Genomic DNA, 27,601 nt, shown 5'->3' with positions numbered 1-27,601 from the left:
GTCCTTTGACTATCACCTCCTCTCACTATTGATTACATTATGGGAATTGTTTCGCAGAGTTAATTGTTTTTTTCTAGATGTTGTTTGCATAACTTCCACACTGGCTGTTAGAACAAGGTCTATATTTTCCTTAGTTAAGATGTTGGATTCAGTGATGTTACATCTGCTTTAACTTCTGATATAGGTATATTAGAAATTAAATAATCAGGGAAGACAGTCTTGTCATTAGGCAAAGATACCTGAAAATAAAATTTGGAGGTTCTATAGAAAAACACTGAGAAAGTTACTTTATTCTTTCTACCCTTCTGCTAACTGACACTGTTTAGTTTAAGCAAGATGACTTTGTTGACACCATGCCCTGTGGAGTGATCAATTCTACAGGACATTGTTGTGTTTGGAGTTTTGCTAGGCACATTAGAGAAAATGCTAGAGCAAGTAGTCTCTTAATCTTTGTTCTGTGAGAATGAGAGCATATTTCTTGGTTGTTGAGGTGATAGTTGGATTAAGGGAAGATTATTTTAAATCAGAAAAACCATCATTGGAAAAAAAACATTTTCCACTCAAGTATGGAAGTATTTAGCTCTCTAGAAATCTGTTGGAAAAAAATGATCTGACAGTAGTTATACTTTTGCTCAGAAAAAAAGCTGAGCATATAAAAGTTGTGTCCCTATGGGACTCATAACCTTGAACACAACTGTGCTTCATCTTCCTTCCCTTTGGGTTATATTTTTTATGTTTACCAGAAATACAACATCATGTCTTTTTGCCCAACTTGATTCTGAGACCATAGGTATTCAGTAGGAGTATTTGGTGGTTTATGTGGACTGAAATAAGGGAGTTAAGAGGGAGGCAGAATATATAATTCTTAAACCACATATAGCTTAATTGGGAAGAGTTATTATAAACCAAAAGTCATTTGTGTTTTGTTAGATGGTCAGGGGAAAGGGTGCCTTGTATCTGGCCCTGATTTTCATCTTGTCTCCTTTTGTATATGAGGCCTCAGTATCTGAGAATCTCGGCAATAACTGCACTCCTCTAGGGAATTGTATTAGTTTGTGTGTTGGAAGGCAGGTACAAAAGGTACCCACTGAACTGAGATGGTATCATGATACTGAAAAATGAAGCAGCTGCATATAATAGGTGGATTAGTTTATTATAGGGTAACTTACTTACAGGTAAGATCAGGTAGCAGGTAGGATAAGGTTGCATTTTGCTACCTCAAAGTATTGGCAGCTGTACTCTACACTGTGGAGGGGCCATAGGGGCTTTTTTTGTATTTAATTAACCCAGGGTTTGAGGGTACATGCTTGGAAACAGGAAGTATATTTCCAAGTCAAGGTTATAAATGGGTAACTAGTCTCATGGATGCCGAGAATACATCATTGAAGGCCTTCATTGTTTCAGAGACTAAATAACACAAAGGCCACCTAGACCTCATGATCATTAAACAATATTAACTACAAAGTCCTTGATGACAGAGAAGAGATTTACTAAACAGTACAGCTCTAGGTAGGGTCAGTGGAAGGACAGGAGGAGCTGAATGGATCCAAGATGGCATCAGTTATGCTAACAGCCATACATTAGATGTTCAATCAAAATTAACAAAATTGGACATTGTATCTCCTACTACTTAGCTCATATAGACCCATTCCTGAGAGGAATTTGTGTGTTGCTCTGTGCTGTCCATCTAACTTATACAAGGACATCAGTCTTTTCCCTTCTCTGGAATCTTTCTCTATATTTGACCTGTTTTCAGCCTCCACAGGATGCTGAGTAAAACATGAAAAGATAAATTTATTAATTTTGAGCAAATTACTGAACTTCTTTATTCCTCATCTATAAAACTAGGAGTAATACCTAACACTGTGTTGTGTAGAATAAATAATTGTAGTAAATAATTGGAATTCCCTAACATAGAAGCAACGGTTAGAACTGGACATGGAACAACAGACTGGTTCCAAATAGGAAAAGGAGTACTTCAAGGCTGTATATTGTCACCCTGCTTATTTAACTTCTATGCAGAGTACATCATGAGAGACGCTGGGCTGGAAGAAGCACAAGCTGGAATCAAGATTGCCAGGAGAAATAGCAATAACCTCAGATATGCAGATGACACCACCCTTATAGCAGAAAGTGAAGAGGAACTAAAAAGCCTCTTGATGAAAGTGAAAGTGGAGAGTGTGAAAGTTGGCTTAAAGCTCAACATTCAGAAAACGAAGATCATGGCATCCGGTCCCATCACTTCATGGGAAATAGATGGAGAAACAGTGGAAACAGTGTCAGACTTTATTTTTTGGGGCTCCAAAATCACTGCAGATGGTGACTGCAGCCATGAAATTAAAAGACGCTTACTCCTTGGAAGGAAAGTTATGACCAACCTAGATAGCATATTCAAAAGCAGAGACATTACTTTGCCAACAAAGGTCCGTCTAGTCAAGGCTATGGTTTTTCCTATGGTCATGTATGGATGTGAGAGTTGGACTGTGAAAAAGGCTGAGCACCGAAGAATTGTGCTGTGGTGTTGGAGAAGACTCTTCTTGGACTGACGAAGACTCCTTCCCTTGGACTGCAAGGAGATCCAACCAGTCCATTCTGAAGGAGATCAGCCCTGGGATTTCTTTGGAAGGAATGATGCTAAAGCTGAAACTCCAGTACTTTGGCCACTTCATGCGAAGAGTTGACTCATTGGAAAAGACTGATGCTGGGAGGGATTGCGGGCAGGAGGAGAAGGGGATGGCAGAGGATGAGATGGCTGGATGGCATCACTGACTCGATGGACATGAGTCATAGTGAACTCCTGGACTTGGTGAAGGACAGGGAGGCCTGGCGTGCTGCGATTCATGGGGTCGCAAAGAGCTGGACATGACTGAACGACTGAACTGAACTGACTGAACATAGTGACACTTTGACCCTCAATATAAAGTGTAGTTTTCTTCCTTAGTTTTCAGTTCAGGTTTTATCACTTTGAGTCAATTAACCTCTGTGTTTCAGTTGATCATTGATAAGATTTTAGTTCCCATTTTAAATTCTAAGGAGTTAAAATGAGATAATGTAGTTGGGAGAACTCTGTATGAGCTCTGTTCTAACATTCATTGTCACACTTTTGTTCTAGAGTAGTGCTTCGCAAGTTCTGTGGTGAAAGTCTAGTTTTTAAAATTTTCCCATTCATTGTAGAGAGGTACTTTTGTAAAGTAAAAATGTCAAAGACATGTTAAATTACTTTGGAAGTTTTTAAACGGTTTCTGAACTTATTGCAGGCTGGTAACAGTCTGGGGGGTCAAGCATTAGGAGGCAGACTACATTTTGAGTAGCACTATACTAGAGTATATATGGTTTCTTCTGAGGACCACTTTTCTTGGAAACTTGTGACTTTCTGAGATGCTGTCTTTGAGTATAGATTCCATTTGCATTGATCATAAATCCTGATTTTCAGAATTACCCTATTAGCAATGGTTTGCTCTAATTTGCCTCATAAACCAGAAAAATGCCCGAGAAAATGTCCTTGCTGTTTTTTGCTGAGCACCACTGTTCCATAGAACTTTCTGTGATGATGGAAATATTCTACCCAGTGTTGTTCTATTGAATAATCTGTTATCTAATACAGGCATACCTCAGAAATATTGTGAATTCAGTTCCAGACCACCACAGTACAGTGAGTATTGCAATAAAGTGAGTCACAAATAAGTAGTGTACATACCTAAATTGAAAAGTACTTTATTGCTTAAAAAAAGTGCTATCATGAAGGAAATATTACATGTGGTTTAACATTTATATAATAAAATATAAATCATATGCTGTGTGGAGTTGTCAGTTCAGTTTAGTCCCTCAGTCGTGTCCGACTATTTGTGACCCCATGGACTGCAGTACGCCAGGCCTCCCTGTCTATCACCAACTCCCAGAGTTTAGTCAAACTCATGTCCATTGAGTTGGTGATGCCATCCAACCATCTCATCCTCTGTGTCCCCTTCTCTTCTCGCCTTCAATCTTTATTGGACACCTACCGACCTGGGGAGTTCATCTTTCAGTGTCCTATCTTTTTGCTTTTTCATACTGTTCATGGGGTTCTCAAGGCAGGAATACTTAAGTGGTTTGCCATTCCCTTCTCCAGTGGACCACATTTTGTTAGAACTCTCCACCATGACATGTCCGTCGTGGATGGCCCTACACGGTCATGGCTCATAGTTTCATTGAGTTAGACAAGGCTGTGGTCCATGTGATTAGATTTGTTAGTTTTCTGTGATTGTGTGTGGAGTTATAGACAAATATATTTGGTAGGCAGTTTCTTAAAACAACAATGAGGTTTGCCACATTGTTTATCTGTACTGTGCAGTGCTGTTTAGTATCTTACCTACAGAATAAGTTCCTTCAGAATTGGAGTCAGTGCTTTCAAACCCAACTGCTGCTTTATCAACTAAGTTTATGTAACATTTTAAATCTTTTGTTGTCGTTTCAGCAGTATTCACAGCATTTTAACCAGGAGTATATTTCATCTCAAGAAATCTCTTTCTTTTTTTAAAAAGTTTATTTTGGCTGTCCTGGGTCTTCATCGCGGCGCCTGGGCTCTTTGTTGCTGCTTGAGAGCTTTTTCTGGTTGTGGTGTGCGAGCTTCTCTTGTGGCTTCTTTTGTTGCAGAGCACTGGTTCTAGAGTGTGGGCTCAGTAGTTGTGGCACACCTTAGTTGCCCCAAAGTATATAGGATCTTAGTTCTTGGACAGGGAATTGGAGCTGTGTCCCCTGCATTGGCAGGCGGATTCTTAACCACTGAACCACCAGGGAAATCCCAAGAAACTGCTTTCTTTGCTCATCCATAAGCAACTCCTCATCCATTCAAGTTTTACCGATTTTCTGCAATTCAGTCCCATCTTCAGGCTCCACTTCTAATTCTGGTTCTTTAGCTGTTTCCACCACATCTGCAGTTAACTTCCTGTACTAAAGTCTTGAACTTCTCAAAGTCACCTATGAGTGTTGGAATCAACTTTCTTCAAACTCCTGTTATGTTGATTTTTTTACCTCTTTCCATGAATCAAAATGTTCTTGATGTCATCTAGAATGGTGAATCATTTCTAGAAGCTTTTCAGTTTGCTTTGCCCAGATTCATCAAAGGAATCACTACATGTGGCCTTATGAAAAGAATTTCTTAAATAAGGCTTGAAAGTTGAAATTATTCCTTGATCTGTAGGCTGCAGAATGGATGTTGTATGAGAGGGAGTGGAAACATTAATCTCACTTTACATCTCTGTCAGAGCTCTTGGGTGACCAGGTGCATTGTCAAGGAGTAGAAATACTTCGAAAGTAATCTTTTTTCCTGAACAGTAGGTCTCAACAGTTGACTTAAATTATTCAGTAAGCTATGTTGTAAGCAGATGTGCTGTCATACAGGCTTTGTTGGTCGATACACAGCACACAGGCAGAGAGCCCCAGGATTTTCAGAATGGTAAATGAGCATTAGCTTTAACGTAAATTCACCAGCTGCATCAGCCTCCTAACAAGAGCGTCAGCCTGTCCTTTGAAACTTTGAAGCCATTAACCTCTTCTCTAGCAGTGAAAGTCCTAGATGGGATCTTCTTCCAATATAAGGCTGTTTCATCTACGTAGAAAATCTATTTGATGTAGTCATTTTCATTAATTGTTTTTTTTATATATATATATATATGGATAGTTTGCTGCAGCTTCTACATCAGCATTTGCTGCTCCTTGTACTTGTATGTTATGGATGTGGCTCATTCCTTAAAGCTCAGGAACCAAGCTCTCTAGCTTCAGAATTCTTCAGCTTTCTTACCTGTCTCAGCAGCCTTCATAGACTTGAAGAGCGTTAGCACTTGGCTCTGGATTAGGCTTTGATTTAAGAGAAGGGGACGACAAAGGATGAGATGGCTGGATGGCATCACCGACTCGATGGACATGAGTTTGAGTGAACTCTGGGAGTTGGTGATGGACAGGGAGGCCTGGCGTGCTACAATTCATGGGGTTGCAGAGTTGGACACGACTGAACAACTGAACTGAACTGATGGCTTTTTGATCTTCTAGCCAGACCACTTGAATTTTTTTTTCATGTTAGCAATAATGCTGTTTTGCTTTTTTATTCTAATGTTCATTGGAGTAGCACTTTTAATTTCCTTCAAGAACTTTTCCTTTGCATTCACATCTTGGCTAACTGTTTGGTATAAGTGGCCTAGCTTTTGGTCTGTCTCAGCTTTTGACATGTCTTTCTAACTTTTGATTTAAAGTGAGAGATGTACAATTCTTCCTTTCACTGGAACACTTAGGCACCATTGTAGGGTTATTAGTTGGCCTAATTTCCATATTTCTGTGTCTCAGGATATAGGGAGGCCCAGGAAGAGGGAGGGAGAAGGAAATGGCCATGGCCTGTGGGTGGAGCAGTCAGCGCACATATATTTATTAAGGTGACTGTCTTATATAGGCATGGTTTGTTGTGCCCCAAAACAGTTACTACTGTAACATCAGAGATCTCTGATCACAGATCGCTATAACAAATATGATAACAACGATAGAAAGGTTTGAAATGTAAGAATTACCAGAATGTGACAGAGACATGAAGTGAGTGAATGCTGTTGGAAAGATGGCTCCAGTAGACTTGCTTAACACAGGGTTGCTGCAGACCTTCAGTTGGTGAAAAGTATGCTATCTGTGAAGCACAATAAATCAAAGCATGATAAATCAAGGTATGCCTCTATACTTGTCAGTAGTCACATGTAGTTATCACCTGAAATGTAGTTAATGTGACTAGTAACTGAATTTTTAATTGTTTTAAATCTAAATAGCCACATGTGCATTGGACAACTCAGGTCTAGCTTATATCTCCCACACAGCTTTCATACTTGAAAGTAGCATAGAAATCCTTTATCAGACCACTTATTTGGACCACTGTTTCCATTGCCCAGAATTTTTTAGTACTTGTAGAATATAAGCAGTTTCAGAGTGAATTTGTTGGAGGAGAGAAATTAGAGGAAACGCAATGAAATAAGAAGGGTTAAATTAATTTATTTGTGGCCGCACTGGGTCTTCATTGCTGCTTGACCTTTCTCTGGTTACGGCGAGCAGGGGCTCCTCTCTAGTTGTGGTGCACAGACTTCTCATCTTGGGGTCTTCAATAGTTGTGGCTCTCAGGCTCTAAAACACAGATGAGAACCTGTAGTAGTTCTGGTGAACTAGCAAAGATAGTAGTTGTGGTGCATGGGCTTTATTGCCCCATGGCATGTGGAATTTTCCCGGACCAGGGATTGAACCTGTGTCCCCTGCATTGGCAGGTAGATTCTTAACCACTGGACTACCAGGGAAGTCCAAGAAGAGGAAGTGTTGTTTTTTTCAAGTAACTTTTTTTCTAGGACTTAAGTGTCCTGGACCCAGATCCTAAAATTGCAACCAGCTACATTTTCTGTAACAGTTGTTTGGTTCAAAGTGTTGTGTTTAACAGTTCGCTGTCACCAGAAATGATTTGCAACCTAGTATTTGGTTGGCCAGAGGTTAGTGATATGATTAAATTTGTATTTATGAAACAACCAGATTAGCACAGTTATGTTTACTTCATCCTGGAGTCCTGGGTTCCAGTATCGCCTCTTCCTTTGTAATTTGGTCATCTGTCTTTTAAGTTTTACAGATCTCTCGGCACAGATACGGTACAAATAATGGAGGTTAGTAGGTGGTGTGGAAATACCACCTCTTCATCCTAGTTTCCTAGAAGGGGCAATGAGAGACCCACCTCCTATTGTCTCATCGCATAGAGTTTGTGTTTCCTTGATCCAGCTTGAGGTTCTTGTTGCATCCTGTTTTCTCTCCAGTAGATTCCACTGCAGACCAGTGGATATGATAGAATCTGTGAGAGGAGTGAGCATAGTGTTTGTGACAGATTTTTTTTTTTTTAACTGTCACAATCTGACCATCTCCAGCATATTATAAATTTGAGAATGTTGAGTATCTGCTATCAGTTATAGGCTGATTTCTGCTTGACAGCTCACGTATTTCAGCTTTCAAGTCCACAAGTATACTGTATGCTTTCCAGGTGGCTCAGTGTTACGTAAAGAATCTGAGATGCAGAAGATGTGAGTTTGATCACTGGGTCAGGAAAATAACCTTGGAGAAGGAAGTTACCACCCACTCCAGTATTCTTGCCTGGGAAATCCCATGGATAGAGGAGCCTGGCAGTCCATGGGGTCGCAAAGAGTGGACATGACTTAGTGACTAAACAACAACAGTATACATGTTAGGCAATACACAGAAACTTAAAGAAGTCTGGCTCCCCCCTCCAGTCATCTTCCCTCTTTCCCCCTGCTCAAGAAAGGCCTGTCCATTCATGTTTCTAGCTCAGGTCTCAGTGAATAGAATCCTATTGGTTTAGGATAATGGGAAGTGACAGGGCAAAGAATGGCACTCGCATTTATAGACATTTTTTACACAAGAGGCTGTAAATTGTCCCTTCCAACTCTTTGGACTATTAGAGGATAGAATGGCATGCCTTTTCTCCTATAAGCCTCACAGTGACTCTGGGCTGAGAAACCTCCTACCCCCTCAAACAAAACAAAACCCAGATAAATAACCTCTGCCTAGTTGGTTCTGATTGATCACCAGCTAAGTTTTCAGTCTTGTGCTTGACTGGTTGTGTTTTTTTTTTCCTTTCAGTTAGTTTTCCAAGCCTCCTAAGAGAAATAGTGTTTAGATCAGTCCTCTTGGTGAAGGACTTGGCCTGGCATATAAGAAATTCATCTCTAAAAGGAATGGATAAGGGAAATAGATGGGAAGCCAGCTCAGTTAATATATGATGGTCATAGTACATTAGGTCTGGGCTTAGAAATGTGTTATTAACTGATGTAGCTGATTTGAATGGATTGTAGTTTTTGTTTGTTTTCAAACATTAACAGTTTGGAAAAGTGAAAATTGATACTTTAGGAAGTTGCAGAAAATCCAACTAGGTAAGTACTGCAAATAAACAAAAATATCTGGCCCAGGCACTAAGCAGAAAACTGGAGTGTGTTTACATTTTTCTCCCTTCCTGACAGTGTGAGGGGCATGTTATGGCTTCTTGATTCTTGATTAGTAGTAGTAAATATTGACATTAGTACATCTTCCTTTCTTTTCTACTAAGATACTGCTGAGTTTTCACTACTTGTAGTTCTTCATATAGGTAACTATCCTCATGAGTTATCTTAAGGGACCTGTAAACCCTAAAGGCTACTTTTTCCATATATGTGGGTTTTGCCAGTTTTCTTTACTGTGAATATTCTGTGTTATACAGTTTTAGGATATAAAAAGCTTGAAAACAAATATTCCTCTACTGACTGTCTTCTTGTTGCTGAAGCTGGTAGCTGGAAGAATCTTGGGTGGCTGCAGTGATAAGTTTCATGAATCGTTTGTGTAATTCTTTATTTTTGCTCACTGTTGGTGGGGATGAACCACTTCAGAATGAGAGAGAGATTGAACCTGCCTTGTTTTTGAGGAACTTGTCACTGAAATGTGTTGAGATATCAAAGAGAAAGTTGGGACAAAGAGTCAGTTCCAACTATAAGAGGACAGCGGTGTCTTATAGCATACAGACTTCATTATGGCTTGTCTCCATTCATGCTCTTCTGGGAGGCCTATTTGATTCTATCACGATTTCCTTCCACCATTTGAAATAAATGAATGTCTGTTTCTCCCTTTCAGCAGTGGGTTTTGATATAGAGGTTAGTCAGTTGGATATGGAGAGAAGGAAGTTCACACTATAGATTTAGAATTTTAGGGAATTCCCTGGTGGTCCAGTAGTTAGGAGTCCACGCTTCCACTGTCGGGGGCCTAGGTTCAATCCTTGGTCAGGGAACTAAAATCCCATAAGCTGCATGACATGGCCACAAAGAACAAAAAGAAGAATTTGGTCACCAGCCTTCTTAGAGTTTTTAATTGGGATTTGTTAGAGTTTAGGCATGTGTGTACAAATCTTTTCCAAAGGAAGGACTTCCCTGGGGGTTCAGTGGTTTAAGGCTCTATGCCTCCAGTGCAGGGGTCATGGTTCAGTCCCTGTTTGAGGAGCTAAGTAAGATTCCATGTGCCACACAGCATCCCTCCCCCCCAAAAAAATACAAAGGAAGAACTGTGGGACAATGCATATGACATTGAAACTATAAGAGCTCTGAGAAACTGTAAGCTATGGTGAGGAGTTTAGTAGGATATATTTTTTTTAAGGAGTAAAAGATTAGATCCCAGGATAAGTTGGGACAGTAACATGCTGAGTAGGCTTGGATTCTTTCTATCCACATATACTTAAGCAACAGTAATTGGGCCAAGTGCAAACTTAATCCTCTATTTCCTTTTCTCAGGGTGCCCCATGAGATCAAGAAAAATGCAAGATAGAAAAAACGTCAGTATAGATCCTCTCAGTCATTGTATTTCATTGATAAAGGGCTTTGGGGGAAAGTTTCCCTCCCTTCATCCTCCATCCTAGATTGTCAGTTTCCCAAAAAATGCTTCTTCCACTTGAAAAATTATATTATTTTAACTTACATTAATCAACAAGAAAAGATAAGAACAGGTTATATATTAGAAAGAGATGGCAGTTGAGAGTGGCTGTCAAGAGAAGATGAATTTCAGAAAAGCTGAGACTAACCCCACATAGTCCTCAGCATTTCTGGAAGCTTTTGGACCCCAGCCAAAATCTAACCAATCCTTTAAATCCCCTTCTGCTGCTGCTGCTGCTAAGTCGCTTCAGTCGTGTCCGACTCTGTGCGACCCCGTAGAGTGCGGCAGCCCACCAGGCTCCCCTATCCCTGGGATTCTCCAGGCAAGAACACTGGAGTGGGTTGCCATTTCCTCCTCCAGTGCATGAAAGTGGAAGGTGAAAGTGAAGTCGCTCAGTCGTGTTCGACTCTTAACGACCCCATGGTCGTTAAGACCCCATGCAGCCCACCGGGCTCCTCTGTCCATGGGATTTTCCAGGCAAGAGTACTGGAGTGGGGTGCCATTGCCTTCTCCGAAATCCCCTTCTAATTCATAATAATTTAAAAATAAATATTTGTTTTTTTTCTTTCTTCTGCCTCCTCCTTTAAGATAAAAACACATGCTGCTTCTATACCCGTCCATTTCTATACCCGTCCATTGGAACGAACCTTGAGGGAGTGGTAAAGGAGCTGTTTAAAGAGGAAACAATAGGGAAAACTCTCTGACCTCAGTTTATCCCCTCATCTGGTTCTTCATTTGTCCCTGCTGAGGAACAGAACTTGTCTTTTGTCTGTAACACAAATACATCTTTACCTCCCTCCTTCCCACTTCCCCCCCAACCCACTCTTCTCACTCCCTTCTATTATGGTTCCAATCAATGATGTCATTATGTGTGCCATTGAACCACTTGGCTATAGGAATTTGGAAGAGCAAAGAGGCAGAATGGAATTTTTCTCCTGCCCAGGACTGTTGAAAATGTATTCTAATTTTAACTAGAGAAATAGGAGTCAAGTTTTTCTTTGCTCAACTTCTACCCTCCCTCTGTGCCCTAAACGTCAGACAGACATTTTTTGCCTGGCTATGGATGAGAAGAAAATTGTGAAGAAATGTTAGGAGTATAAATTGAGTATTTTAGAGGAAAAACTTTAAAAATTGGGGGAAGCAAGATGAAATTTTTGGTGCTGTGTCAACATTTATGGCTAATGTTTTGCTCTGTTCACTGTAAATTGGATTTTTGAGAAGTTTCTAATAGAGGGTTATACTTCCCTAAGGTACGTGGAATCTTGTACCATTTCACTTTATTTTTCTCTTATTTCATTCATTTCATTTGAACCCAAAGAACTAGAGGTATGAAAGTTTGTAGTAAGGAAAAACTCAGTCTTTTTTATTTACTATGCTTGATACCCCACCCCCACTAATGTCTTCGCATTCCTTCTAACATGTCAGAACTGATGACTTTGATAAAAAACAAGTTTTATGCCTCTCTGTGGTCCCCCTTAGTCTTTGCCCCAGGAGTAAACAAACTCTGGAAAAGGAGGGGAATACTACATTCTTTTGAGTCTGCTTTACTTTTAAATACCATTAACTGTTTTTGCCAACCAAGTTCTTGAGGTGAGATCATTCTCTGAATACCAGTTTTTAATTTTTATTTACTAAAAAAATGTTTTTGGCTGTGCCTCACATGTCATCTTAGTTCCCCAACCAGGGATCAAACCTATGCCCCCTGCAGTGAAAGCACAGAGTTTTAACCACTGGACCACACGGGAAGTCCCTGAGTGCCAGTTTTTTAAAAGGTGCCACTCTTAGTAGCGTAAGATTTTTAAAACCCATCTGTAAATCATACCTGATTGTATGTCTAGTTGTATGTCTCAATTTTGGGGTGACCAGTAAGCTAGCCTGGCTGTCTTAAGCAGAGTAATAGCTGTCCAGTCTCCCTATGCCTGCTTAGTCATTCAGTCCTCTCTGATTCTTTGTGACCCCATGGACTGTAGCCCACCAGGCTTCTCTCCATGGGATTTCCTAGGCAAGAATACTGGAGTGTTTTGCCATTTCCTTCTCCAGGGGATCTTCCCAACCCTGGGATTAAACCCGTCTCCTCTATTGGCAGGTGGATTCTTTATCATTAAGCCACTTGGGAAGCCATAGATACTCTCCCTAGCTCTGGGGAAATGTGAACTAACTGTCTGAATCCAAATCTGTCAGTCTTTCAAAATCTGTATGGAAGGAAAAAGTGGGGGGTGATGTTTGTTTGTTGCACAGGGATTTTGGTATGTGTTTGTGTTATTAATTCTTGGGAGGATACATAATTTTAGTGTTCAGAAGTTCTTCATGATGTGAGAGCAGTAGCATTATAGGAATGTTTAAGATGTATTTTAATACTTGAGTAATACTGTTTGTTGGGTTGACATTGCTAAGGAGTGGTAACATTTTAAAGAATACAAATGGGTTTGATTCAAGTAAGGTTTGATAATTACATAGCTCATTTTCTTATGTACTCACCAAAATAGTAAAGTTGCTTTTTATGCCTGAAAGCTGAATCGGGTCAAAGAAAATCCTATAGATTTTGGAGTTGGGAATGGGAATGAGATAGAACATCATCAGATCATGAGATGTTTTATAGGAAGATCCTTGGTAGTGATGTTTGCAAACTAGCAAAGACCCTGTTTTTAATGAAATCTAAAGTCCCTTGTTAAGATTTAGAAAATGTTAACTTCCTTCCTCCCTTCCCTTTCCTTTACTACTCTTTTCTCATATTTTTTAAGATAATATTTTAACCCATTACCTTCTCATCCCCAGAGCAGATTGTTAGGACAGATATAGAAATGTATTTTCAGAGTGTGCCACATTGGGATTTTATATATACATTGAATCTTTAAATCCCTAGCAGTAGGACGTCTCTGGTGGGCCAGTGGCTAAGACTCTGCATTTGCAGTCCATGGGGCCCAGGTTTGATCCCTGGTCAGGGAATGAGATCCCACATGCTGCAACTAAGACCCAGTGCAGCCAAATAAAACAAATAAAAGATATTTTTAAAAAAATCCCTAGCAGTGAAGATACCTTATTGAGAAGGCGATCATTTTTGAAATGCTTGGTGTCTGGGTATTAGAAAGTATTTATTGGGTGAGAAGTTTTTTGAGGTATAGAATAGAGGAGGCAGTTTTAGAATTTTTACTATCCTGTTCATGCTTGGGTATGAAATATTTCAGGAGGAAGAGCAACTGGAAATGAACAGATCTACAAGATGAGAGGTTTTATATGATGGATCTCTTTAGTGCTCTAAATGAACAAGCAAAACATATGAGCCTTAAGACAAGAGCATCTGTTCTGTCTGTTCTCCACTTCATTGAAACTTCCTCTGTATCAGTTCTATAGAAAAAAACAAAACAAAACAAAACCTTTGTGTGCTTGAACCTGTTTGCCTCTCTCTTCCCCACATGCCTGAGGTGTTCCCTGATCTTGTTTTGGCATGTTCTTCCTGTATTGAACTGCACTGGTAAGAGTGTCTGCTCCTCTATTTCATTTCTAAGAGGGCAGCATGACTCGTGTCCCTTAGAGTCAGCTGTGATTCCTTTCATTTTCCCTTCACATTCCTGCAACTGAGATAACCTGTTTGTAGGAAGTAAAAGCTTTTTTGGAAGGCCCCTAGTACTTTGGGGGAAAATTTGGAGTGGACTGGCAGCCTTGTTTGGTTTTGTGAGGTTTTGTTGTTGGGGCTGGGAGATTGGGGGGTTTTTGTTTGTTTTGTTTTGTTGGTCTGTACTGTTTCAAAGCTATTTGCAATTACTCCCAACTGTTGCTGCATGTAAAAGTTACCAGGGGTCTCTTACAATTCCCTAGGCTCTTCCTTTTGAGATTCAGATTTATCAAGTTGGGGTGAAGCCAGAAATCTGTCTTTTAAAATATCTCAGGGGAAAAGAAACTGTTTTCCTAGTGTTCATTGTAAATTTTTGAATGCTCAGGTAACTGTTGTCCTTCATTCTCTGTGTATTTTGGTTAAGACAGAATTTGCTTCCCCTCAGAAGTTTTTAGCTTCCCTCTACTGACTTCTTGACATTTCTCCCAAGCTCTGCATCACTTATCCTTAAGAGCAGCAGCTTCCTGGCTTTTAAGTGAGGGAGGTTGGGATTTTAATAGAAATTTGGCTTCCAGGGGTCTCAAGTGTGAAGCCTTCATTTCCTCCACGTTCCTTGCTTTGTCCTACAATCAGCTAGAGCAAGACCGAAACGACCTCCTCCGGGGTTAGAAAAGAGTGGGGGTTGGGGGAGAAGCTTGATTTGGACAAGAGAAAAAGTGATGGGAGCTGGTGACTCAGGAGAGTATTTGGTTTGAGCTGTACTGGGGCTTTAGATACTGTAAAGATATGAGGAGATAAAGTTCCGGGTCATCTCTACTTCTGGTGTAGTTTTACAGTTCTTGGCACCCTTCTGGCCCTAGAAGGTTGATTCTGATCTTAATAGCTAAAAGATTATTGAGAGTAAGTAAGATTGTAGTATTGGGAGATGTGTTGTGTGTATGTGTGTGGCAGGCACATTGGAGTATCTCTTTACTCTGTGTGTGCTAAGATCATGGCATATACCCTCTGCTAGTCCAGTCCTTCACTTTTAGTCCTGCTTAGGCTCTGTGCATTGGCCTTTAGGACCACCTCAAGTTCTGTGGACTGACTGGCATAAAGACTCAGGAATAAACATGTTCAAATGAATATCAGAAACTGGGGCAGGGAGGTGACAGCTGTGTGTTTAAGCATTGAAGTGTTTCTGAGAGAAAAACCATCAGTTGCTGTCATTCACTCTGAGAGTATGAAATTAGAAGCCCACTCACCCTGGAGTGTTTCATAACCTTTACCTCTGGGAAGTCAAGGCCATGTCATTATTAATCTACCATCGCCTGAAAGCCCCCAGGCTCTGCTTTTCATCCTGCCATCAGTCACATGGCAGTGAAAGTCAGGAAAGTCACCAAAAGGCTCCTGCTTTCCTTTTTGCCTTACTCTTACCTTACATTCGCTTGGAAAATCAGATTGGCCTGAGAACTGTTAACATCTTAGTGTGGTGATTCATTTTAAAAAAGAGGCAGTTATTTGGGTTTTTTGCAAACTGTGATCCTCGTTGCTCACTATCAGCCTCCTTTCCATCACTCCAGGGAAAAGACTTCTGAGAAAATAACTGTTAAAGAAGGATTTTTAAAAAGTGGCATGGTGTAGGTCCTGTTGGGAATATACATGAGACTCTTATATTGAACAGTGTTGGATGTGAACAATAGCTCAGTCTTTAAAACAGCTATAGGAGAAGGGCCAGTTCCAACTCAGCAGTACCTCAACTTCCCTGAAATGCCCCTTTCTACTTGTAAGGATATATCTGACTGAATTTAGATTGGAATTTCTGCTTCTCACAGTATAAGAAGGGATGATATGAGTGAGCTGACCAGAAAAAAATACCTGGCTTGGTTAATTATTTTGGTTGCCTATCAGAATAGTAAGGCTATCTCTTATTTGAATTCAGTAAGTCCTCTTGCTTTGTGTTTGAGAATTTACTGAGTTCAGACTCCCTGCATAAGCCTGGGTTATATTTGGGTCACTGTTGTTTTGTTTCTCCTAGTTTCTCTCTATGATCCAGAGTGACATTGGTAATAAGATTGAAAAAGGTGATGTTTTTAACACAGAGCCCATGGGGTGCTAAATTAAGTCAGAATGGACACTTTTTGGTAGAGCAAATAACCCTAACACAGTAAACTTGAAACAGTATTCTTTATTGGATTCAGGATAAAATTAGTAAGTTTTGAAAAATGTTCACTTGAATTTGAATCTTGAAGACACGGGTTTTGTTTGGAAGATAGAGCTGGAACTCCGTTTGGGTAGAGGTTTTATCTTTGGTACTTTTTGTCATAAAAAGAGGCAATCACTTTAGAAAGCATCTGTGATATTCAGGCTGCCAGTTGTTGCAGCTGGTCCTCCACTTGGGACTTAATTTCTGGCTACGGTGTATACACCGTGAAAACATTGACAGGAACTCTTAATTTAAAAATTCTAGGAATTAAAAATTCCCTTGTGGTCCAGTGGTTAAGAATCCACTTGCCAATGTAAAGGACACAGGTTCAATCCCTGATCTGGAAAGATGCAGCACGCTGGGGGGCAACTAAGCCTGTGGGCCACAGCTACTGAGCCTGAGCTCTAGAGCCTGGGAACTGCAACTACTGAAGCCCAGAGCCAGTGCTCCTCAACAAGAGAAGCCAGCGCAGTGAGAAGCCCGCATACGGGAACTAGAGAGAGCACCTGCTCTCCACAACTAGAGAAAGCCTGCACACAGTAACAAAAGACCTCCTGCAGTCATAAATAAATAAATAATTTAAAATAATAATAATAATAATAATAAATTTTTAGCTATAACCTTGTACTTCCTTCCCCTTTCTTTTTCTTTCTTGGGGTATTGAGGTTTTTTGTTTTTTAAAAAAAGATTAATCCCATTGTATTTAGAGAGGAATGGGTTCTTAAAGGGCCAGTAGCAACCCTGTGACTAACTGTACTTCATCTTACCTATTAAGTTTCAACTCTGGATCTGGGTGTTTGATCTCCACCTCTCTCTCTCTCTCTCTCTCTTTTTTTTTGCCCAGGCCTCAGCAGTTAAAGCACTCTGTCCTAATCACTGAACTGCCAGGGAATTCCCTGATCACCATTTCTCTTTTTTTAAATTTGTTTATTTGGCTGCACCAGGTTGTATCATGCAGAATCTTTAGTTGCAGCATGTGGGAGCCCTGACCAGGGATTGAACCAAGGTCCCCTGCATTAGGAGCACAGAGTTTTAGCCACTGAACCACCAGGGAAGTCCCCCTGATCACCATCTCTTGATCTCATATTTCTCTCTCACCTCAATACTTCTGGCCCCTCCTTTCTGAATAGAAATATTTTCAAAACCACTTGCCAGGGACAGGCCATACATTTTATTCCAAACTTTATAGCAGTCAATACAAAGAGGAAAACAAAATTACACTATTTACAGTGATTACCAGGGCTTCCCTTGTGGCTCTGGTAAAGAATTCGCCTGCCAATGCAGGAGGCGAGGGTTTGATCCCTGTGTTGGGAAGCTCCCCTGGAGAAGGAAATGGCAACCCACTCCAGTATTGCCTGGGAAATCCCATGGACACAGGAGCCTGGTGGGCTATAGCCCATGGGATCGCAAAGAGTCAGATGCGACTTAGCAACTAAACGACAACAACAGGGTTCAAAATAAAAACTAACAAGTTACTCATCAAAAGTGTAATTATTTTGGGCCTGGGATTCAGAAAGAAAGATTCCCCATGGATCCTCACAGTGCAGTAATATAATGAACAACGGCACATATCATTATAGTCACTCAGTTGTGAATTTATAAGTCCTGTGAGGTTAAGGATCTTTTTTTTTTTTCTTACTCATCTTTTATTCCCAATGCCAGAACATTGTCTGACCCAAAGTAGACTCTCAGTGGATATTTGAATGACTAGTGGATGAATGGTTTAATTTTATAGTTTCAGTGTTATTGACGATGTTGATAGAAACTAATGTGTAATTTATGAAAGCATTTCCTCAAGGGCCTTAAGAATACCTGTAATTGGGTCTATAGTGTTAGAGGTCAAATCCTTGCTCAGTTCCCTTGGACCTTACTTTATATAGATATCAGTTTTGATAGTCATTAATTGTTAGGGATGATGAAATCAATAAAGCCTGGTAGCATAAATTTTCTTTTTTTAGGGTCCCAGGAAGAGAAGATATAATAGTACCTGATGGAGAAGACTGGTTTTGCTGAGTTCTGTTCTGTACACTTAACCCTAAATCTGATCCTCTGTCCAAATATCATTTGCCTTGCAACTAAAGGAAATTATTTTGTCGTGTTGATAGTGAGTCTGATTCTTAACAACTCCCCCCCCCCCTAATTTTTATTTATTTATTGTCTGCACTGGGTCTTGGTTGCCCTGTGCCAGCTTTCTCTAGTTGTGATAAGCGGAGGCTACTTTTGTTGCCGTGTGTGGGTTTCTCTTGCTGTGGAGCACAGGCTCTAGGTGTACCAGCTATAGTAGCTGCAGCACACGAGCTCAGTAGCTGCAGCACGCAGGGCCTAGAGCTCGGGCTCAGTGGTTGTGGCGCATGAGCTTAGTTGCCCTGTGGCATGTGGGATCTTCTTGGACCAGGGCTGGAACGGGACTCTTAACCACTGGACCACCTTTTAATAGCTTCTGATGACTTCACTTGTAGTGTGGAAGAAGGACGTTAACTTCAGAATTCTGCTGATGGTCTCGAACTTTGTTTCAAGGACCAGAAAGAAGCAGTTGAAATAATGCTTAACATTTATTGACTATCTATATGATAGTTCCTATGTACTAAGCATTGTCACAGATATAATTTGTACCTTGGGGTGATCTGGGATGTCTCAGTCTTTCATGTCCATTGTACAAGAATTGTCCAAGGATTCGCCAGATATGAAAGAGAAACAGGAAGAAAAATGAATTTTGAAAAGTTGAAGATGTCTTCTAAAGAGTTCAGTTTGAAACTGTCTTATTCCATGATGGAAAATGCAGTGATAGTGATTCATGAAAACATTTGGCTTTATTCAATATATATCATACTTTGAGCCTTTTGCTTCTTATGTGGGCTGTCTCCTCTTTCACACAATCCTCTTGTTTTTATCTCCAAGCTTTTGAAAAGAAAAAAAAAAGGCATTTATTGGGAAATGTGAGTGAGGATCGTGTATGCTAAAGTTATTGACGTCAGGCTTCTTCTTTAAGTCTTGAGTGAGAAAATGGGAAAGTGATGTGGATCAATCAGTCCAATGCCTGTGTTTAGTTAGTGAGGACACGTTTGTCTTCTGACTTCGGATGCAAGTTGTGTTTTGAGGAGTTTTCACTTGATAGCAAATAAGGGTGCTTCAGATTCCAGTACTATTCAAGAGCATGCCTGGAAAGAAAAAGAATTTGTTAGTTGAGGGTTTGTGGGGGGGAAGTAGGGGAGGGATGAAGAAGGGAAAGATTTCCAAATGCATATGACACTGAGCTGCCTGCAGATGCACCCCATTTATGCACTTGAACATGGCCTGGGGGAGCATTGGCCTGATGAATGCAGAGAGAGATGCGTTTTGATCGAGGTAATTTCCCTCAGATGGGTCTCACCATCCCACGAAGCAAAACCTGTCAGCAAGGAGCTGAAGATGGAGTGAAGTTTATTGTACATTTGTTGCCATGTGACACCGTCACGCTAGAAGGGTCAAGTGAGAGAGATCATTAGAACTGTGTTGATTTCCTGGGCCTGTTGTGCACTTTCCCTGCAGGGCAAGGAGGAAAGAGGCTTTAGGAAGGGAGCTGAGGGGCACTGGGTAGGGAGGGAAGAGCAGGCATGCACAAAATAAGTAAAACCCTCACTGGTCTCTGCGAATGAGGGGTGTACAGACTGTTCATAGGGGATGGGAGGTGGGGGCATCTGTATTGTTTCCCCCGCCCCCTCCCCTTAAAGCCCCTGGTAGATTTGGAGCAGATGCTCTGCCTGGATCTCCAGGAGAGGCACCAAAGGATTAAAAAGGGATCCCAAGGGGAAATCCTCTCATAACTAGCCTTAGTGGCTAGAGAAATATATCCGCTCAACCTCACCCACCCTTCTTTTTTCTTCCCTCATTCTTTCCTCACCTTTGAGCTCAAAAAGAAACACAGGAAATTTAATTTAAAAGTCAAACTCCCATTTTGGTATATACCAAAGTAGAGAACCAGAGGATAAAATGTCCCACACATTCCAGCTGGACATAGGCTTTGTGAAGAGAATGGCCCTATGGTTTGTGCTGAGAGAGTAGCTAGGTTTCAGCAGTAATATCTCCCTCTGTGATTTGAACTTGCTGAAATATCCCTGTGAATTGTGAAAGTCGCTCAGTCATGTCTGACTCTCTGCGACCCCATAGTCCATGGAATTCTCCAGGCAGGAATACTGGAGTGGGTAGCTCTTCCCTTCTCTGGAGGTTCTTCCCAATCCAGGGATTAAACCTAGGTCTCCCACATTGCAGCTGACCCACCAGGGAAGCTTGAAGTATACCTAGCACTGCATTGATTGGAAAAAAGCCCGTGGTGGAAAAAAGCCCGTGGTGGTAGTTCAACAAGATATGGTCTAGTCCTGCCTATCCCCCAAAAGGCTATGTTCCGTTCATTGCTCAGTCGTGTCCGACTCTTTGCGATGCCATGAATTGCAGCACGCCAGGCCTCCCTGTCCATCACCAACTCCCGGAGTTCACCCAAACTCATGTCCATCAAGCTGGTGATGCCATCCAACCATCTCATCCTCTGTCGTCCCCTTCTCCTCCTGCCCCCAATCACTCCCAGCATCAGAGTCTTTTCCAGTGAGTCAACTCTTTGCATGAGGTGGCCAGAGTATTGGAGTTTCAGCTTTCATCAGTCCTTCCAAAGAATACCCAGGACTGATCTCGTTTAGATCCCCTAAAGCTGCTTCCTGCTTGGCCTGGAGGCTTAATAAAATTGTTTGCTCATCTACAGTGTTCTATAGAGATTCTCATTTTGAAATTTCCATTTACATCTCTTATTCACTTTTAGTGGTGGTAGACAAAATTAAGAAAAACTTCCTAGTGGCTTTGGTAAAGAAAAATATAGTGAGGCCTGGAATTCTGTTCTATTGGAACAGAATGGAACAGACTGTTCCATTGGAACCCCTAATTCTTTTCATGCAGTTCAATATATGGAATAGCCAATTAGCCGAAATTAGAAACAAGTTCCTTTGAGAAGATGGTAAGTATGAGACTACTAATTGGAGTCCTTTCCCTAGATTCCTGGTTATGAAGTAGAGGCATATGGTTGGTAGAAAGGGGATGTGATCCTAGCATTGAGCTAAGGGTCCTCGTGATCCTTCTTCCCTTGGAAATTAAGCACTACTTCCATTCTGCTACTGTTCTTCCAAAGAAATGCTTACGTGAGATACCTGAGGTTTTGGTAAAGTTAAGAAGTAGGTTCTCGAGTAAAATGGCTTGGGTTCCATTTATGGCTCTGCTGCTTAACTGTTTGTGAGACTTGGGCAAGTTAAATCTCTCCAAACCTCAGAGTTCTTACCTATAAAATGACCTACTATGTATGTCATAGTACCTGTTATCTTTAAGGTTGTTAAAACAGTTAAATGAGATATTGCATGTAAAGAACTTCATATAGTACCTGGCACATAGTAAGCACCCAACACCCAAATAATAGTGGCTATAATATAATAATGATTATTTTAGTTTATGATTATTAAAGACAAGAATACTTCTTTTTTCCTTTGAACCTGGCCCAATGTTTTACAGTAGTTTAGATTACATTAATTATATGCCCACCGTGGATTTGCTGATGGTTATAATGAAAAAGGCAGACAAATTATGTAGGCAGTATTCTGTTCTACTAATACACTGTGATTAAGTGATGATAACTCGTGTGTAGGATTCTTCAGTTCTTCATTAGCTACCAACTTTTCTTAGCGTCTTTCTTCCTTGCTAGAAGGCAGATGCAGCACAAGGGAGAAAATGAACGTTTCTCAAGCTGAAAGAACCAAAGTAAGACTGAGAAAGTACTCCTGACTACTGTGTTCAGAGAACTGGCTAGTTAGACAGATTAAACACAGAAATATAGCTACCTTGCTTTTGACTAGGAGCAGGTTCCTTAGCAGAACAAAGACAATTCCATTGTTGGGGTTGAGAGTAAAGGTATTTTAAAAGTTCTTGTGTTTCTGTAGCTCTCTTGGTTGCCTTTCCTTTTGACTCTGGTTTTTGGGACACCCAGAGACACACTGCCTACATACTGCAGGAATATGAACTTTTTTGGGCTTTTTTTTTTTTTTTTTTTTTTAATCCAGCTCTAAAGCACCACACATAAGCTCCAAGTTTGTTTCAACACTTTTAACCTTACTTTCTTTGGTTACCTTTTGTAAATAAAGTCAAAGAAACTGTCCTGGCCCATGATGAGGATGTTATGTGTCTATGTAGTAGAGGGTCTCCTGGGATATCTGAGAGGATAGGATCTTTGTCTAGATACGTTAAGTTCTAGAATATGCTTTTAGGGGTGAAGAAATACCCAGGAAGGCCACCTACTTTTAGATGTTTCTAATCTTAGGACTGGGCTTTTGATTACTGGTGACAGGCTATGAGAAGAAGGTGGAACAGGAGAAAATAGCTGTTAAAGTTGGATAAAGTGGCAGGGTTTAGGTCCTGATGGGAATATAATATATATATGAGATTCTGACATTGAGCAGTGCTGGATGTGAATAGTAGCTTTAAAATGCTATAGGAGAATTGTTGTTTTAGTCGCTAAGTCGTGTCTGACTCTCTTGTGACCCCCTGGACTGTAGCCCGCCTGACTCCTCTGTCTATGGGATTTCCCAGGCAAGAATACTGGAGTGGGTTGCCATTTTTAGTCATTCTAGGGACAATATGCTATAGGCTAGCTTGTTCAGTTTCCTGTTTTTTTTCTGTTTGTGTGATCCTTAGTTCTTAACACAAGGTTGGCCAGCATATAATCAATAAACTATAAATTTCACTGGTATTTGTCTTGTGAATGGAGGCTAGCTTGTTTCAACCCTTTTCTTTGTCCCTGAACAGTCGGAGGATGACGAAAAGCTGAAAAAGAGGAAGGAGCGATTTGGGATTGTCACAAGTTCAGCTGGAACAGGAACCACAGAGGATACAGAGGTAAAATATACCTGGAATGCTTCACAGGGCCTTTGAATGGAAAATGAAGACAAACAGAATGGAGAAATGTTTTATTTCCCTGCTACTTCTTAGGTGCCTAAATGACAAGATTTTTGGTCCTTTGCTTGATATCTGTTTTTTGGATAAAGTGACCCTACTGAATTCCAGCAGTATACTTTAGTAATCTACTGTTAGAGCCAGTTAGTTAACCTAGTAGGAAAGAGCACAAGATTTTGAATCAGGTAAACTTGGTTAAGTGACTCTGCCACTTGGTATTACAATATATTACTTATAAGTTATAGTAACTTTTTGAATCTCAGGTTCATCATCTGGAAGGGGGAGATAATAAAACCTACCTCGAAGCAGTATTTTAATCATGAAGTGATTCTGCATAAAATGTTTGACAGTGTTTGTCATGTTAATTATTTAGTAAGTAGCAATATCTCTAATTATCTCCAAGCAGATTTCTTTCATCATTTAATGCCACCATATTCAACCCAGACACAAATATCATTGTGCCTAACATGCCTCTGAAATAGGACTGCTAAGTCACTTCAGTCGTGTCCGACTCTTTGCGACCCCATAGACGGCAGCCCACCAGGCTCTGCTGTCCCTGGGATTCTCCAGGCAAGAACACTGGAGTGGGTTGCCATTTCCTTCTCCAATCTGAAATAGAACAGTTGGGGTCAAATGGGACTTTTTTTTTTTAATTTGTTATTGGCTGCATTGCACCACATGTGGGATCTTAGTTCCTTCACCAGGGGTTAAACCCACTCCCCCTGCATTGGAAGCACAGTCTGTAAACACTGGACCACTGGGGAAGTCGTCAAATGAGACTTCTTGTTATTATCATTTTCTTTACATATGGTTTCTGAAAATGAAAGAACAGCTTTTGTTTGTTAGGACGTATGCATCCATATCGGAGAAGGCAATGGCACCCCACTCCAGTACTTCTGCCTGGAAAATCCCATGGATGGAGGAGCCTGGTAGGCTGCAGTCCATGGGGTCGCTGAGGGTTGGACACTACTGAGCGACTTCACTTTCACTTTTCACTTTCATGCATTGGAGAAGGAAATGGCAACCCACTCCAGTGTTCTTGCCTGGAGAATCCCAGGGACGGGGGAGCCTGGTGGGCTGCTGTCTATGGGGTCACACAGAGTTGGACACGACTGAAGTGACTTAGCAGTAGCAGTAGCATGCATCCATATACCAACATTCTTTGGAGTAACATTCATTGAGACTGAGCATTGGCAGACTGCTCAGGGCATTGACAGACAATAATGATTTGCTGGTTTGAGAGTATCTATAATAGAAACCAAGTGTCAGCATAGGTGTGCATGAACAGTTAAAATAATGATAGAAACTTCTTAGCTGGTGAGGAATTTCAAATGTTGCTTCTTCCATTTAATCCAAATTTCTTTCCATTTATCTCTAGAGATGACCTCTTTAAATCTGTTATCTTACACACTCAAAATCATATGGTCCCTATGAATAAATATCAGGGTCAGTTTTGTAATAAACTGAAAATTTCAGAATCAGATCAGTTTACATTCTTCATTAAGAAAAAACTTAGAGTTTGCATTCTTTGTGCTGCTAATTCAAAATAAAGCATTACCTGTTGTAAGTAAATGTCTGCCTGCTTACTGACTTGCCAGGATGAGCTAGAAATAAACTTAGACTTGTTTTAATTCTGGTTAAAATTACCCCCTCTTTGGGACTTTCCTTGTGGTCCAGTGGTTAAGAATCTGCCTGCCAGTTCAGGGGACATGGGTTTTATCCCTGATCTGGGAAGATCCCAACATGCCACAGAGCACCAAGCTGGTGCGCCTCAACAACTGAAGCCCATGTGCCTAGAGCCCATGATCCACTACAAGAGAAGCCTCTGCAGAGAAAAGCCCATGCACTGCAACTAGAGAGTAGCCCCTACTCACTACAACTCGAGAAATACCATGCATGTGGCAACAGACTTGGTGCTGCCTTAAATAAATTAATTAAAAAAAAATTACTCCCTCTTTGCCAAGAAAACTATTGTTAATTCAGGCATGCCCACTGAGTTGGTACATTTGACCTCCAAGATAAGGCAGATGAGGATTTCATTGAGAAGAAAAGAATAATGGCTTTTATTGGGAGAGTTAGTGTTTGTAAGGGAGTAGTAACGTTTGAGGCTGATGGAGTTTATATGAACCAGATGACTTTAATATGATTCCAAAGAATTGTATCGGTAATCCAGGTGCAGTGGGCTGGGCTTATATGCACTTAGCTTTTTTTTTTTTTTTTGGCCTTGTACCATACAGAACTCCAGTACTTTGGCCACCTCATGCGAAGAGTTGACTCATTGGAAAAGACTGATGCTGGGAGGGATTGGGGGCAGGAGGAGAAGGGGACGACAGAGGATGAGATGGCTGGATGGCATCACTGACTCGATGGACGTGAGTCTGAGTGAACTCCGGGAGTTGGTGATGGACAGGGAGGCCTGGTGTGCTGCGATTCATGGGGTCGCAAAGAGTTGGACACGACTGAGCGACTGATCTGATCTGATCTGACCATACAGGATGTTGAATCTTAGTTCCCTGACTAGGGATTGAACCTATGCCCACTGCATTGGAAGCATGGAACCTTAACTACTGGACCACCAGGGAAGGCCCACTTTTCTTTTCTTCCCCATAGAAGGCAGAAAAATAATGTATTCCAAAAGATGGCAGAAATAAGAAATTCATCCTGACAAAAGTATAATATATTAAATACATTGGTATAATTCTGGTGGGACAGATTTCCCCTCTGAACATGTTCTCCTACTGACTGCCCCACCAGAGTCTGTCATACAACAGTTTTTACCACTGCTGATTCTTATGTTGTGAGCAGACAGGAGCCATCTTCAAATCCACAGATTCCAAGGAGAGAGTGACATTATTTCTCAGAAGAACAGCACTTTAAATCTTGGAAGAGGGCATAAACATTTTATAGAAGCAGTACAGTTTAGATTAAATAGGCACATCATTCATCAAAGTGTAAAAAAGACGACAGGAAAAAAATACCACATTGTAAAATAAGATATTCAAATGTTGTGTGAACGTTTAAGGCAGCTGATTGCCAAAGTGGATGTGTTAAGGAAGTTAGCTTGGATATGAAGGTGATTTTACATCTAGAGGAGTTCTCTTCCTGACCTCAGTGACTGAGCACTGGCAAACAAACAGGTCTTCTTCCTCGAGGCCAGTGATACTTGAGGTACCAGATGGTTTCATTTATCAGCTATGGTCTAAAGAAAGGGTTGAGTTGAGCCAGAATTGCAATCAGCCAAAAGAGGTAGCAGCATACTGAACAGATCACCAACATAGTGATGGTAACTTCTCAGTTGGGACCTTTAGGGATGAACCAGAACACCAGGAAGCCAACAAAGCCCCAGAAAACGTTCATCACGATCAGCTTTTCTTTTTAATCTAAATTAAACCTCTGAATGGAATTTTGGGAAAGCTCCTTCTTTGCTGGGGACAGTGGTTAGAGTGAGAACTCGTACTATTTCGTGAGTCACTTACAGAAGAAAAATATCTTTCTCTTCCTCTATCCATTTTGTGCCCTCTCTCCAACACTGACTCCTTTAAAAGATCCATGTTGGGGTGGCCCCCACCCACATTTATTCTGTTATCATTGAAGATTTATCTATGGATTTGGAGGCCTAAGAAGTAGTTCCTGATTGGGCCTAATTGCCCAGAAGGGCATCCGCTTCACATTCTTCATGATACAGTGTTGGTCAGCCTTTTGTGCTTTGAAATTTTCCATTTCCCCACTTACTGGAAGACTTTCCCCAGCCTGTTGAAGGATCCATTGTTTCCAGGCTAACAGCTGTACAGCTGAGTGGCCCTCTCTCCTTTTGGAATCTTGGCTTTTCTAGCACTCTTCTTTTCTTCCTCCTCCCCCCCACCCAACCCCCACCACCTTCCACCAAACTGCCCTAAGTGGATAAGAGAGATTTAGACATTAAATCTCTGGCTGCCAGCTTAAGCGTGGCCTTCCCTCCTTCTTGGACCTTGTGATAGTCCATGTGAGTTTGGATTAAAGCAGCCAGGAACCTGAGCCACTGTTGTCTTGCAATCTAATTTTTTTCTTCTTGCTTCTTTATAGGCAAAGAAGAGGAAAAGAGCAGAGCGCTTTGGAATTGCCTGATGAAAAGTTTTTGATGCTTTCTGTTCTCCAGTGGTTTCCACCTCTTTGACTCTTCCTGGTCACATATATACCTAAATGCACAGTTATGTGCCTAGGTCCTGCCTTGCAATGAGGGAGCATGTACCCTGGGTACATCTGTGAACTCCAGCAGCAGTTTGACTAATTGCAGTTCCAACTTTAAGGGTTTTGTTGTTGTGTTGTTTTTTAATTATTATTTTGCTTGTTAATAAAAAAAAAATAGAAAAAAGAACAATGTGTTTTCTCAGGTGCTCCTTTGAGTTCTTAGAGCCAGATTAGACCAGATAAGGAGATATTCACCAAATATAGAGAATTAGCAATAATGCCTTTATCCT

General features: G+C 40.9%; 1 protein-coding gene across 1 annotated transcript in view; it reads left to right on the top strand.

The window, feature by feature from the left end:
- The window catches only part of LOC102403097 (SAP domain containing ribonucleoprotein), a 49,540-nt gene extending 22,111 nt beyond the window's left edge, over positions 1–27,429 (top strand). Inside the window, exons 10-11 of the mRNA XM_006075083.3 lie at positions 22,998–23,087; positions 27,207–27,429. Coding sequence (XP_006075145.1) covers positions 22,998–23,087; positions 27,207–27,248 — 132 coding nt within the window. The 3' untranslated portion in view covers positions 27,249–27,429. The remainder of the gene's footprint in view (positions 1–22,997; positions 23,088–27,206) is intronic.
- The last annotated feature ends 172 nt before the right edge of the window (positions 27,430–27,601 follow it).

Source organism: Bubalus bubalis, chromosome 4, assembly GCF_019923935.1.
Source record: "Bubalus bubalis isolate 160015118507 breed Murrah chromosome 4, NDDB_SH_1, whole genome shotgun sequence".
Classification (NCBI taxonomy): domain Eukaryota; kingdom Metazoa; phylum Chordata; class Mammalia; order Artiodactyla; family Bovidae; genus Bubalus; species Bubalus bubalis.
This window is presented reverse-complemented; position numbering and strand designations above follow the sequence as displayed.